Raw genomic sequence first — 11,853 nt, forward strand, 5'->3', positions numbered from 1 at the left:
AGACATATCTAATCCGTTATCAGTTTCTGACTCTTGTATTTTGTCAATCTCAAAATGGCTATCCGGTAGATGACGTTTGTGAATCCCTATTTTGTCAGATACTAAAATGGCAGACATATTTAATCGGCACCTATACAAATCAAAGTACGAATCATCACATAGGAGTATAATTCATTCCAGATTCCGATTGAATTTGCATAATATTAATCTTTTCAATTAATAAGTTTATAGAGAGATTAAATATTTCATGATCGGTTTCATACAAATTCACAGTATAGAATAATTCTACTCTCATATCTATACGCGACATCGAGAACTATGTCTCGAGATGAACAATTATAACGTCGTATAAAAATGAATTAGATTCTACCTTCACTTAATCAATTATGTATTTTATTATAATGAATTCATGATTTTTTTTTAAAAATAAATTAATAGATGCATATAAAATATTGGAGACTCCTAAATTTTATAGTGGATAATGTTAAAGGTGAATAAATCAATAAATTTAAGTTTATAATAATAATAAATAATTTAATAAATTAAATAAATTTGTATAATTGGATTAAATTTTACTCATACCTTTTTAAAAAATTATATTTAAGTATTGAACGATGAAATTATTGATTTTTTTATAGATTTTTTTTTATAAAAATTAGATGATAAGAATTGACGTGACAATAATTTTAACTATATCGAAAATTAAGATGGTTGATGGTAAAAATATATTTTTTAACTATAAGTTTGTTACGATACATTTTTTAATTTTTAATTTAATCTATTAGTCTAACAATTATATATATATATATATATATATATATATAATTTATTTATTTTAATTTAAGTTTTAAAATATCATTTTCAAAGTATATATTATTGAAATGGAGCGACAAAATGCTTAAAAATAAATAAATAAAAATTTATAATTTTATTTTTCTCTTTGATAGTTTATTTTGGGCCTGGGCTGGACCAATGGGTTGGGCTTTGACCACATTGGTCAAGCCCAATAAGGATTGTAATCAATCGTTTTCCTGGCTACTCGCAACACGATACGGCGGTGATTTAATCATGGAATGGTTGGTGGCGGTGGTGGCTCTTTTCTGCCGTTTTCGGTTTTTGCTGCTTTCTTTCCGTAATTCCAATTTTTGTGGGTTTCAATCTAGGGTTTTACTTTAATTGGTTTGGCGGCAATTTCTTTTCCCGCTATCTCTGTTTCTTTCTTCCCTTGATTCCCCCCAAAATCCCGTTTAATCATATTGTTAGGAAGCGAAGATTGTTTAACGATCCAATTTCATGCTCTATTGAGCTGCCTCATTTTTGCTACAATTGTCTGGTGATTTGGGGCAAAGGATGAAGCGAAAACGAGGGAACAAGAAAAGCAAGCGAAAAAGGGGCACTGAAGTAGCTGGAAAGGAAGCGAGTTCTTTAGTTGCAGGAGAGAATTCTGGTATGGAGGAGTTCGATAATGACAATAATGACTCTGCGATTGAAGTTGATACGCCTTCGTCAACGGGAACTGATCATCTCAATATTGCAAATGTTAATCCAGAGGTTGCGATGGATAAGGCGGCAGGGAAATCGTCGCTTGGGCGTGTTAAAGTGAAGCTCAGGACCTCAAAATTTATCGACGCGCAGCTTAATTCTTCCGATGCGCTCACTCAAAGTGATACTGATAAGAGCAGTCCTCAAATGGGCGTAGAGAAACAAAGCGTTGTTTCGGAGAAAATTGAAGATAGTGCCAATTCATTGCCCGAGAAGGAAACTGGTGTTTCTGGGACTGCATCGAAAAAGCCTGGGAGTATAAAGATCAAGTCAACCAAAAGCCTTGGAGCAAGTAATAACCCGACAACTACTGCAGTGAAGCCACAGGGTGGGGGTAATCGGATACCTCAACAGGATTCTCGTCCTAATAAGAACGAGTTGAATTCTGCTCTTACGGTACGTGTTCATTTCAGAATCTTTCTTCGTTTGTTCTTTGTTCTTTTTCCAATTAAGAAACTGGATTTCAATGCCATGAGAAGGTTGTAGAAATGAGGTTTGCACAAATGGCTTCAAGAACATGTAAATGAAAGAAAATATGTGAAAGTATACACCCAGTAGCTCTAATTATTTCAAGGTTTATGCTTGTCTTTTTAAACGTGCATAATGCATATCTTATAATGATCTTTGCTCACATTCAGGTCATAAAGAAAGTAATGAAAATGGATGCAGCAGAGCCGTTTAATGTCCCTGTGAATCCTGTTGCTTTGGGGATACCTGTAAGTATGAATTATTATCTTAAATGCTAATTGGGTCAGTTTTATTACTGCATATGGTTGTGTTACTGCTGTCATACTACTTTTCAGATCTTTTTACATTCTCTTAATTCTTAACATGGGTAGGCTAGTGGACTGGGAGTTATGGCTGTGTGATTATATTTATGAGCACTTCACAAAGGTTATTAGCTTGTGGGTAGTGATAATTTTCTGAAAGTTTCTCCTCCCCAAATTGCAACTATTATATCAAATAGCTTGACTCCCTTAGGAGCTTCAGGATCAACGAGCTATCACTGCACGCTTTGTTGTAATGAAAATGTATAGCAGGGAAGATTAGGGTAAGGAATTCCCTAGGTCTCCAGTTTTCAAGTTTTCAGCTGTGGTCGACATCATTCATGAGCTGAAAGGCTTTTAATATTGCACTTTTGTGCATTTATGTTTGACTGGTTGCTTATACTTTTACTGGTATCATTTAAATAACTTATATCCACGATATGATTTGTTGAAAATGAAAATTTACTCTGCAACGTGCATATTATTATATCGTGAGTGTTGTTGGTTTTTTATTCTATTTAAATATTTCTTTTCTGCTCTAGGATTATTTTGATGTGATAGATACACCGATGGATTTTGGGACGATATGCGGCAATCTTGAAAACGGTGTTAAATATATGAATTCGGAGGATGTTTTCAAGGACGTGCGATATATCTGGGAGAACTGCTACAAGTACAATAATAAAGGGGACTACATTTTGGATCTTATGAGGAGGGTGAAGAAAAACTTTTCAAAATATTGGACTGCTGCTGGATTGTACAATGGGCAAGTTTCAACAACCAATGGTGAGAATTTGGTCATCATGTTGGGGTCATATTATTCATTGGCATTGAACTAAAATTACTACCGTCCTTAGTAACTCTTGCTGACCAGATGGAAATGAAATTGAATGAATTTGTTGTTCTTTATATTTGGTGATAGAATAGACTATGCATGTGTAAACAATTCGGCATCATTTTAGCGTAGTTATGAATTACTGCAAAGATATTTATCCGTTTAAAAGTTGTATGTTGTCAATTCACACGGAAAACATTTCCAATTCCTGATTTTTTTTTCAGTTGATGCATTGTTTTGTTTGTAAATGATACATGTCTAAATTGCATCTTATTTGAAAACTGTGGATTAGGATTGAATTTTTTTTTTTTTTTTTTTTTTTTCTTCTTCCCAATCTCAGGTGGTGATATAACCCAAGAGAATGGTGGAGCATCCAGTCAGGGGAAACCTCTGAAAGGTCAGTCAAAACAGAAAACGAAGAAGCGTCATGGGTATGTTTCTGCTACCTACAAAAGCTCCCTTGGATGAGTTTCTTTTGAATTGCACAGCTCAACAAAATTTATACCTTTATGTTCATGGTTAGAAGAAAATTGCTGGTTTAGCTAACAAAAGCCAATCAACTGTGGTTAAATGAATTTTTTTTACTTAACTGTAAAATCTCTCTGCCTAACTAGTTGGAAATTAATTTCTTATCCTTATATCTGCAGTGATGGACTTATGTTACTAAATTTTCACTTTATTTCTTATAATGTTGCATGAGAATAAAACTTCTGAAATGATATGCTCTGATTGAACTGCCTCTTTTTTTTTGCAGAAGACGCCATAAATCTGATTGTTTATGTGCAATATGCGTTTTAAAGCGCCGTAGGAAGGAGCGTGAAGAGATTGCTAGAGTTGCTAAAGATCAAAGTGGAGCTGGCAATAACCTAGCGCAAGAGTTTAAGATTGAGGTAACTTGATTGGGAATTTAATCTACTTTCTCTATGTGAAGGAAAACAGGAACAGTCTACTAATGATGCTTGGAGCTGGAATGTATTTTTCTTTATTTTAGGATATAGAATGAATTTTTACTTGATAATATGTTTTTTTGGTAAAGGAATCTTTGCGTGGGGAAAGTCCTGGCAGCGGGGATTCATCATCAAATGCAGATGATTCTCTAGACAATGAGTTAGATGTTGATGAAGACATAGGAGACGAGGTGAAAATGGATGTTTCAAAGCGACAGTTCAGCACCCCGGAGGAGAAGCAAGATGAAGGTGAGGAGGAAAAAGATGAAGAAGGAAACGAAATGGAGAGGAAGACAGGCGCTGAATCCAAAGGAACTGAACAGCCTGAAAGGTCGAGGGAGGATCACAGTAGACCGTCGACGGAGCATTCAGCTGACCTGAAAATGGAGGATGTAGTGGCGCATGAGGGAGAAGAGCCAGATATTGATAACTTGGAGCATAAGGTATTTTGCTTTCTTTTGTTGGCTTCATAATGACCATTAAACAATCATTCAACCAGGATAGAAAACATAGTACCTCCATTAAAAAAGACCAAATGACAAATACAAAGTTAGATAGAAATAAGATTTCTCTATATCCGAAGTGACTTTAATTTGAAACATGGTGGGAGATCCCACATTGGTTGATGAGGAGAACGAAACATTCTTTATAAGGGTGTGGAAACCTCTCCCTAGTAGACGCGTTTTAAAAACCTTGAGGGGAAGCCTAAAAGGTAAAGTGCAAAGAAGATAATATCGGTTAGCTGTTAGTTTGGGCTATTATAAATGGTAAATAAAATATTTTTTATAAGGGTGTGGAAACCTCTTTCTAGCAGACACGTTTTAAAAACCTTGAGGGTAAGCCTAAAGCCAAAAGAGGACAATATCTGCTAGTGGTGGGCTTGGACTTTTATAAATGGTAAACAAAATGTTCTTTATAAGAGTGTGGAAACTTCTCCCTAGCAAACATGTTTTGAAAATCTTGAAGGGAAGCTCGAAAGGAAAAACCCAAAATGGACAGTATCTACTAGCGGTGGACGTGGACTATTACAAATGGTTTCCCAATGTAACGGTCGAGGAGTTGTTAAAATGTTAAGCCATAAAACGGACCGACTTTGTTGCAATGGTTTGATGTTTTGCAGGAGGTTGAAGAAAAACGGAAGAAGAAACTAAAGGCATGGGAGGAGTTGAGCAGTAAAAATCCAAAGCTTTTAGAGTTGTGTGGCTTAGTTTTCCCTGCGAATCCAAGATCCGTGTGGAGAGGACCTCATTCATTGCTTCCGCAGCACCAAACTTCTCGCACTACTTCCATTCACTTGGCCATACACAAGTTCATGAAGTGAAAGTAGCTGGTAAGCTATATTTAACGCCTTTGGATAGCCTTGAAAACGTTGTTTCTAATCATTTCTAAAACTACCCACCTGCCACTACTGTTAGATCTCCTGTGCCATTAGTCTCAACTTGACCCCATTTATGTTCATACCTGATGATTCAGAAAAGAGCATGCTTGTGCTGTTATCACAAAACAATGATGCCTTCTCTTGATCCCAAATCCAACCTCGAAACAACCCCCTTGCAACGTTTAGTTCAGCACACCATGTAGTGATGTGTTGCTCATGATCGCATGTCCATGCCAACTTGTCTATTCATGTTTTCATTGTATGTTTATTTTGCTTTCTTGTATATTTGTAAGCATATGACTACTCATCACTTTTGATGTCCAAAGACATTTGTATTACCAAAAATCTAAGTTTTGAATTGGTTTATTTAGGGATGAGAGTAAACATCGCATAATCACTTTGTTAGTTTTAAAAAAAGTGTGATTGTTGTACATGGTACAGTATTGAGCGATTTGACGATCAACCATCCAAAGGAGCTAAAATCACGACGCTCAACAAACACTTTGCATGCCTCTTGAATTCATATCCATATCACCTCGATTCTACTAACTTGTGATAACTACTAATGCACAATCAATTTATGGTACGCAATAAAGAAATTTCCCAAAGTGTTGATGGAAATTTAGATGAATATGGACGTTTTTACGTAAACTCGATAGAAATGTCAGCACATTTTTTTAGTTGAATGGTTCATTAATGTGGATTTGAATTAGGGGAAGTTGGTGAGACAAGAAGGTAGGTCTAGCTTCAATGTATCCTCACATGTTTTGTATTGGCCATGGTTGGGAAGTTGGTGAGGCATGAATTTTTTTTTTTTTTTTTTTTTNGGGAAGTTGGTGAGGCATGAATTTTTTTTTTTTTTTTTTTGTCTTCTTCTTTTATTCTTCTCTCTCCTTTGACTTTTTTTCCTTTGTTCTTCTATATTCTATTAGATTCAAAGTATTTTAGTAAAATTGTACCTTAGTAGTTGAGTGTGAGTCAAAACGTCATTTGAGTCATGATTTTGAAAACTCAAGATTTGTAACAAACGAAAACTTTATTGATACATAGATAAGAAATCATACAATCAATGCTACCGAAAAAAAATCTTACATGTGAGCATACACACAAATGGACAAGTCATATGAGTCATATTGCCAAATACCTAGCTAGCTCGAGTTGAGTGTCAAAGATGAAGAATCCTCGTTTCATTTGAAAAATTCACCAATATTTTTTTTTTTTTTTTTTTTTGAGATGATGTCAAAGAAAATGAGAATGAAGCCTGATGATGATACCTCTCGATTCAGAGAGGAAATGCGCATTTGTCTTATTTTGAGTCTCCCCATCTTGATCTCTACTAATTGGATATGAGACTGGGTGAGAGAAAGCTTTATGGGAGAAAGGAGGAAAAACTCGGTACAGCTAATTGCTAAAGGCTTGATTCAAACATATGGTTTCGATTACGAGGAAGCCCTTATTTACCCCAGCTCGATACAGTTTGGTGATGGAGGATGGAGGTAGGAAAATGGGTCTTGCTAGAGTCGTCAGCATCAACATTGTTGATATAGAGCGATTATTTTTTAAAATTTAAGAATATTTTTTAAAATTTTAAAAGTTAGACCGAGTAATTATTATTATTATTATTATTATAATAGCTATATAGTAAACAACAAATAGGAAGTTGGACGGCAAAAGCAGTTGAAATCAGAGGTTTGAATTTGAATGGCTATTTTGGTCACGTTTATAATACTGTTTTAATGAATATGAAAATAAATATAAAAAAGGGAAGAAAAATAAAATGCGAAATTGTGGAGCGGAAGAAAAAGAAGAACCAAGAAAACGACGTCGTGAGAAAGGGATGAGTGGGAAATATGATATAATGAAACCACGACCATAGATTCTGCCACGTCAGCTCCCTCCACTCCACGTGGCGCTTCCAAAAACTCAGAACTCATCGCTTCTATTATCACTCTCTTGCACGAATTCAAGCCCCTGTCTCGCTCAGTGGCTCTTCCCCCAATTTTCAGTCCCAATCCCAATCCTCCCCTGATTCCTGTTTTTCTGCTTTGATTTCCTTCAAATTCTTGCTTCAATTCCGCCGTCATTCTCCTTTTGACTTCACAGATTCAGGTCAGTGTTGCCTGTTTTGCCTCTCAATCCATGTTGTTGATTCCTTATGATTTTGCATGTCCATTGTTCGTCTGTCTTTTCTGCATCTAAATGATTTCTTCGCAGTCTTCATCCCCGAGCTTTGGCTTATCCAATGCCTTTTCTGAACATTGTTCATGTAGTAATTTCATTGCGTTCTCCTCTTCTTATCGGAATCCCAAAAGAAGAAATCGCTTTTCCCCACCTTTTGTTCCTCGAAATTTCCGAACTAAATGGTTCTTTGCTTGTTCTATTTCTCCCGATGCCTCAACTCCTAATTTCAATCTACAATTTGCAACTTCTGCGAGGACGGGTGCTAAGAATTTTGTACTGAAGCGTATTGCTAATGAATTGGAAAAGGAGCAATTTGCTCAGGATCCATCTCTGCAAGTGGGATCAAACTTCACTGGTTTCCAGGATGATCCTATTGTTGATAAGTTAAGGACCCAACTAGGAGTCTTGCACCCTATCCCTTCCCCACCTATTAATCGAAATATTGTTGGACTTTTTGTGTTCTTTTTCTTTGTTGGAGTTGCTTTCGATAAATTATGGACATTCAGGAAAAGTAAATTTAGAAATGAGGATGGGCTTCGTGGCTCGTGGCCCCAAGTGCCTACTAGTTTCTCATTGTTCTTGGAGAAGGATTTACAAAGGAAGGAATCGGTGGAGTGGGTGAATATGGTTTTGGGTAAATTATGGAAAGTTTATCGACCTGGGATTGAGAATTGGCTTGTTGGATTGTTGCAACCCGTTATTGATGATTTGAAAAAGCCTGACTATGTGGAGAGGGTGGAAATCAAGCAGTTTTGTTTGGGGGAAGAACCATTGTCAGTTAGGAATGTCGAGAGGCGAACATCCCGTCGAGCCAACGATTTGCAGTAAGTTTCCTAACCCCACCTGGGAAATCAAGAATTGCAGGCTTGTCACCTTTCAGCAATTCTTACTGACGATAGAGTTCCATGAATTTACATTAGTCATTATTGTTTTTCTTCATTTGATGTTGTCCAGGTACCAAATTGGCCTGCGCTATACCGGTGGTGCTCGTATGTTGTTAATGCTTTCGCTAAAATTTGGTATCATCCCCATTTCCGTCCCAGTTGGTGTTCGAGATTTTGACATAGATGGTGAATTATGGGTCAAGTTGCGGCTTATTCCAACTGAACCTTGGGTAGGTGCTGCTTCATGGGCATTTGTTTCACTGCCAAAGATCAAATTTGAGTTGTTACCGTTCCGCTTATTCAATTTAATGGGTATGTCCTAATTTCTTGACTATGATAATGAATTGCAATTTATAGCTAGTAGTTGCAAGGATGTCATAGGGAGGTTTGACAGGGAAGCATGAAAAGTGGTTTACTTTTGTTCTTCTTTAGTTTATCTATATGTTTTTAGCAGGCATGCTTGTGGAGGTTCATACGTTTTTTGAGGATAGTTTTCGTTTGCATTAAAATTTGACCTTTGGATGCTGATGCACGTTTATCTTTTTCTTTCCGTGTTTTGGCTGCACGCTTGGGACAACACCAGCTATTCCTGTTCTCTCCATGTAAGTAGATTAATCCTTACTGTTGAATAATTGGTATATAAGTTGGTCAGTTCAAGGCAGAATAGAGACATTTTTTGTTGTAAAAAAATTGATTCTATGACAGAAAGTTGTGTATTGATAATCAATTCATGAACTATACGTGCTAATGAGAGTCTGAATTCGTTATCCATAATACTTGTACTAGAAAAGAAGATTGGTACTATTGAAGCCTTTTGTTTCGAGGATCGCCTTATGAAGTAGTGCCCAAGCGTACTTAAAAAAAAATCTGATCTTTTGATCAGAATCAGTTTTCTGAATGTCATAATTTTGTTGTGGTGTTTTACATCTTAATTTGCTCATACAGCTGATAATTTTAACGGAGTGTTCTAGTCGGGCTTGATTTCCCCCCTTCTATTTGTCCTCTGACCCTTGCTTACTATGTTTGGATAGGTTTTTGACAAAACTTCTCACTGAGGATTTACCTAAATTATTTGTACGTCCGAAGAAGATATTTCTAGATTTCCAAAGCGGAAAAACAGTTGGACCAGTCCCATACGAGGTTAAATCAGGAGATATGCAGAATAAAGATTTTGTTGGAGAACTGTCAGTAACCCTTGTAGATGCTCGAAAGCTTTCTTATGTCTTTTATGGTAATGAATATCATTCCTTTCTATATTATCCTTTCTTGAAAACCATGTTTTGTTAATTACTGAATTTCTCATGCTTAGCTATCAAGTATTTGTGGTCCTTATCAACGTTGTTGTGGTACTCCCACCTTGTTTTCAGAAACGTAGCATCTGATTAAACTGTCGAAAGCAACTATTTATTCATATAGATTTATGATTCTACATTTTACTCATCGATCCGATCCCTATTTTTCTCAGGAAAAACAGACCCATACGTCACTTTAACCTTGGGTGATCAAATAATACGTAGCAAAAAGAACAGCCAAACCACTGTAATCGGGCCACCTGGTGAGCCAATCTGGAATCAGGTGAAGCTCATTTCTGATTATCCTTTGTTTTACCAGAGAGGGTGTTCCATGAACAATAGTCGTTTGTGTGTTCCTTGGTTATTTTCGGGTTCTTTTTAAGTCTTCAATCTCTTTTATGTACTCACGTGTATTGGTATTCGGGATTTCAGGATTTTCATATGCTTGTTGCAAACCCTAGGAAACAGAAATTGTATATTCAAGTGAAAGACTCTCTTGGATTTGCAGATTTGACTATTGGTAATGCAGAGGTAACTTATCTTATATCTTTCTTTGTAACTGTGCAAACTAAGTTGAGGAAACTAAAACTGCTGGCCTGACTATATTTGCCAAGGCTTTTTCTTAAATCAATCATTTTGGTCATTTTTAAAGTTGGTTTAGTCTTATTTAAATCCCAAAACTTGGCTGGCTATTACTCTAATTTGAATTTGTGTTTTCACTTTTCTATAATTTGGGGTTTGGACACCTCTGAATAGCTCTTGGCACTCTGCTCTTAGATAGAACTGGTAAGGTTCTTCGCTTTGCATCGAATTAAACCACATGCTCCACCGCTTGTGTAGGCCCCCGTTAATTTCTTTGAGTTTCATTCTTGCCAACGTACTCCCCAAGTGGGATATTAACGCGTTAGCTACTGCACGGGTCAATACGCATAACGTCTAGTATCCATTATTTACGGCTAGGACTACTGGGGTATCTAGTCCCATTCGCTCCCCCGTCGAGCAGAGTGCTTTCTCTGTTGGGATGGAGTGTTTACTGATGAAAATTATCTTGCGAAATTCTTGTAGAATGTTGTACAAATGAACAAATAACATTGGATGGTCTATTTGTTTTGCATGGTTTTGGGAATCTTGTTAGAAAGAGAACAGTATGTGGAATTGGTACATGGATGGATGCAAGTTTAATAAAATTTTGGTTTTGTTTTTGCGTATTCTCATACAGGTTGATCTTGGATCTCTTCAAGACACTGTACCAACGGACAGAATTGTTGTTTTGAGGGGAGGTTGGGGACTCTTTAGAAACAGGTCTTCTGGAGAAATACTGCTGAGATTGACATACAAAGCATATGTTGAGGACGAAGAGGACGATAAGGCTGCATCAGACGACGAGTTTTCTGATTCTGATGAACCTGAACCAAATGGTGCTTATGAGGGTGAAACGAATGCTGCAAAAGAACATGGTAAGGAACCATTTATGGACGTTCTGGCAGCTTTGATAGTGAGTGAAGAATTTCAGGGAATAGTGGCATCAGATTTGTTGAATTCTAAACTTCAGAATGATGCCACTTCTACTAGCATGGGCACAACACGGTCGAGATCTGGTGATGCTGATAGTGACACCAAACCGACAGTTTCAGGCGTTAAAACTGGACGTTTTGCTGGTAACTTTGTTGTTTAGATATCCATTTTGTTTATATATTTGATGTGATGCTAAATTTGGATGGTGGTGAAGTGTTCTAATCCGTATAAAACTGCAGAATCGGCACTGTTTTGGTTTGCTGTGATAACGAGTATATCAGTGCTTATTGCTATCAACATTGGTGGTTCGAGTTTCTTCAACCCCTGATGTTATATGGTTCGAGTTTCTTCAACCCATGATGTTCCATGGCTCGAGTTTCTTCAACCCATGATGTTCCATGGCTCGAGTTTTCTTCTACCCATGATGTTCCATGGTTCGAGTTTCTTCTACCCATGATCTTATATGGTTCGAGTTTCTTCTACCCATGATCTTATATGGTTCGAGTTTCTTC

The 11,853-nt window shown here is 36.7% G+C and overlaps 2 protein-coding genes across 3 annotated transcripts in view; both read left to right on the forward strand.

Moving 5' to 3' along the window:
- Positions 1-1,059: 1,059 nt before the first annotated feature.
- LOC111466580 (bromodomain testis-specific protein) lies at positions 1,060-5,839 on the forward strand. Of its 2 annotated transcripts, XM_023111299.1 has the most exons (8): positions 1,060-1,938; positions 2,181-2,258; positions 2,852-3,095; positions 3,485-3,575; positions 3,899-4,034; positions 4,181-4,534; positions 5,212-5,421; positions 5,565-5,839. In XM_023111299.1, the coding sequence occupies exons 1-7, from the start codon at positions 1,351-1,353 to the stop codon at positions 5,410-5,412; spliced, it is 1,692 nt and encodes a 563-aa protein (XP_022967067.1). In that variant the 5' UTR covers positions 1,060-1,350; the 3' UTR covers positions 5,413-5,421; positions 5,565-5,839. The 2 variants fall into 2 exon arrangements, with proteins under 2 accessions (XP_022967067.1, XP_022967066.1); XM_023111298.1 differs by having other exon boundaries at positions 5,212-5,839.
- A 1,620-nt stretch (positions 5,840-7,459) lies between these two features.
- The window catches only part of LOC111466574 (tricalbin-3-like), a 4,812-nt gene continuing 418 nt past the window's right edge, over positions 7,460-11,853 (forward strand). Inside the window, exons 1-9 of the mRNA XM_023111292.1 lie at positions 7,460-8,474; positions 8,605-8,846; positions 9,118-9,136; positions 9,566-9,765; positions 10,000-10,109; positions 10,259-10,357; positions 11,046-11,484; positions 11,581-11,701; positions 11,777-11,853. The exon at positions 11,777-11,853 is cut by the window's right edge and continues 418 nt beyond it. Coding sequence (XP_022967060.1) covers positions 7,669-8,474; positions 8,605-8,846; positions 9,118-9,136; positions 9,566-9,765; positions 10,000-10,109; positions 10,259-10,357; positions 11,046-11,484; positions 11,581-11,669 — 2,004 coding nt within the window. The 5' untranslated portion in view covers positions 7,460-7,668 and the 3' untranslated portion in view covers positions 11,670-11,701; positions 11,777-11,853. The remainder of the gene's footprint in view (positions 8,475-8,604; positions 8,847-9,117; positions 9,137-9,565; positions 9,766-9,999; positions 10,110-10,258; positions 10,358-11,045; positions 11,485-11,580; positions 11,702-11,776) is intronic.

This window comes from Cucurbita maxima, unplaced genomic scaffold, assembly GCF_002738345.1.
Source record: "Cucurbita maxima cultivar Rimu unplaced genomic scaffold, Cmax_1.0 Cma_Scf00031, whole genome shotgun sequence".
In the NCBI taxonomy this organism is placed as follows: Eukaryota; Viridiplantae; Streptophyta; class Magnoliopsida; order Cucurbitales; family Cucurbitaceae; genus Cucurbita; species Cucurbita maxima.

Bases quoted from the DNA above. Each gene is read 5' to 3' on its own strand.
- LOC111466580 (XM_023111298.1), top strand. From the start codon at position 1,351: ATGAAGCGAAAACGAGGGAACAAGAAAAGCAAGCGAAAAAGGGGCACT. The intron at 2,259-2,851 runs GTAAGTATGAAT...TTTCTGCTCTAG, and splicing joins CTGTTGCTTTGGGGATACCT to GATTATTTTGATGTGATAGA. The intron at 4,035-4,180 runs GTAACTTGATTG...TTTTTGGTAAAG, and splicing joins CGCAAGAGTTTAAGATTGAG to GAATCTTTGCGTGGGGAAAG.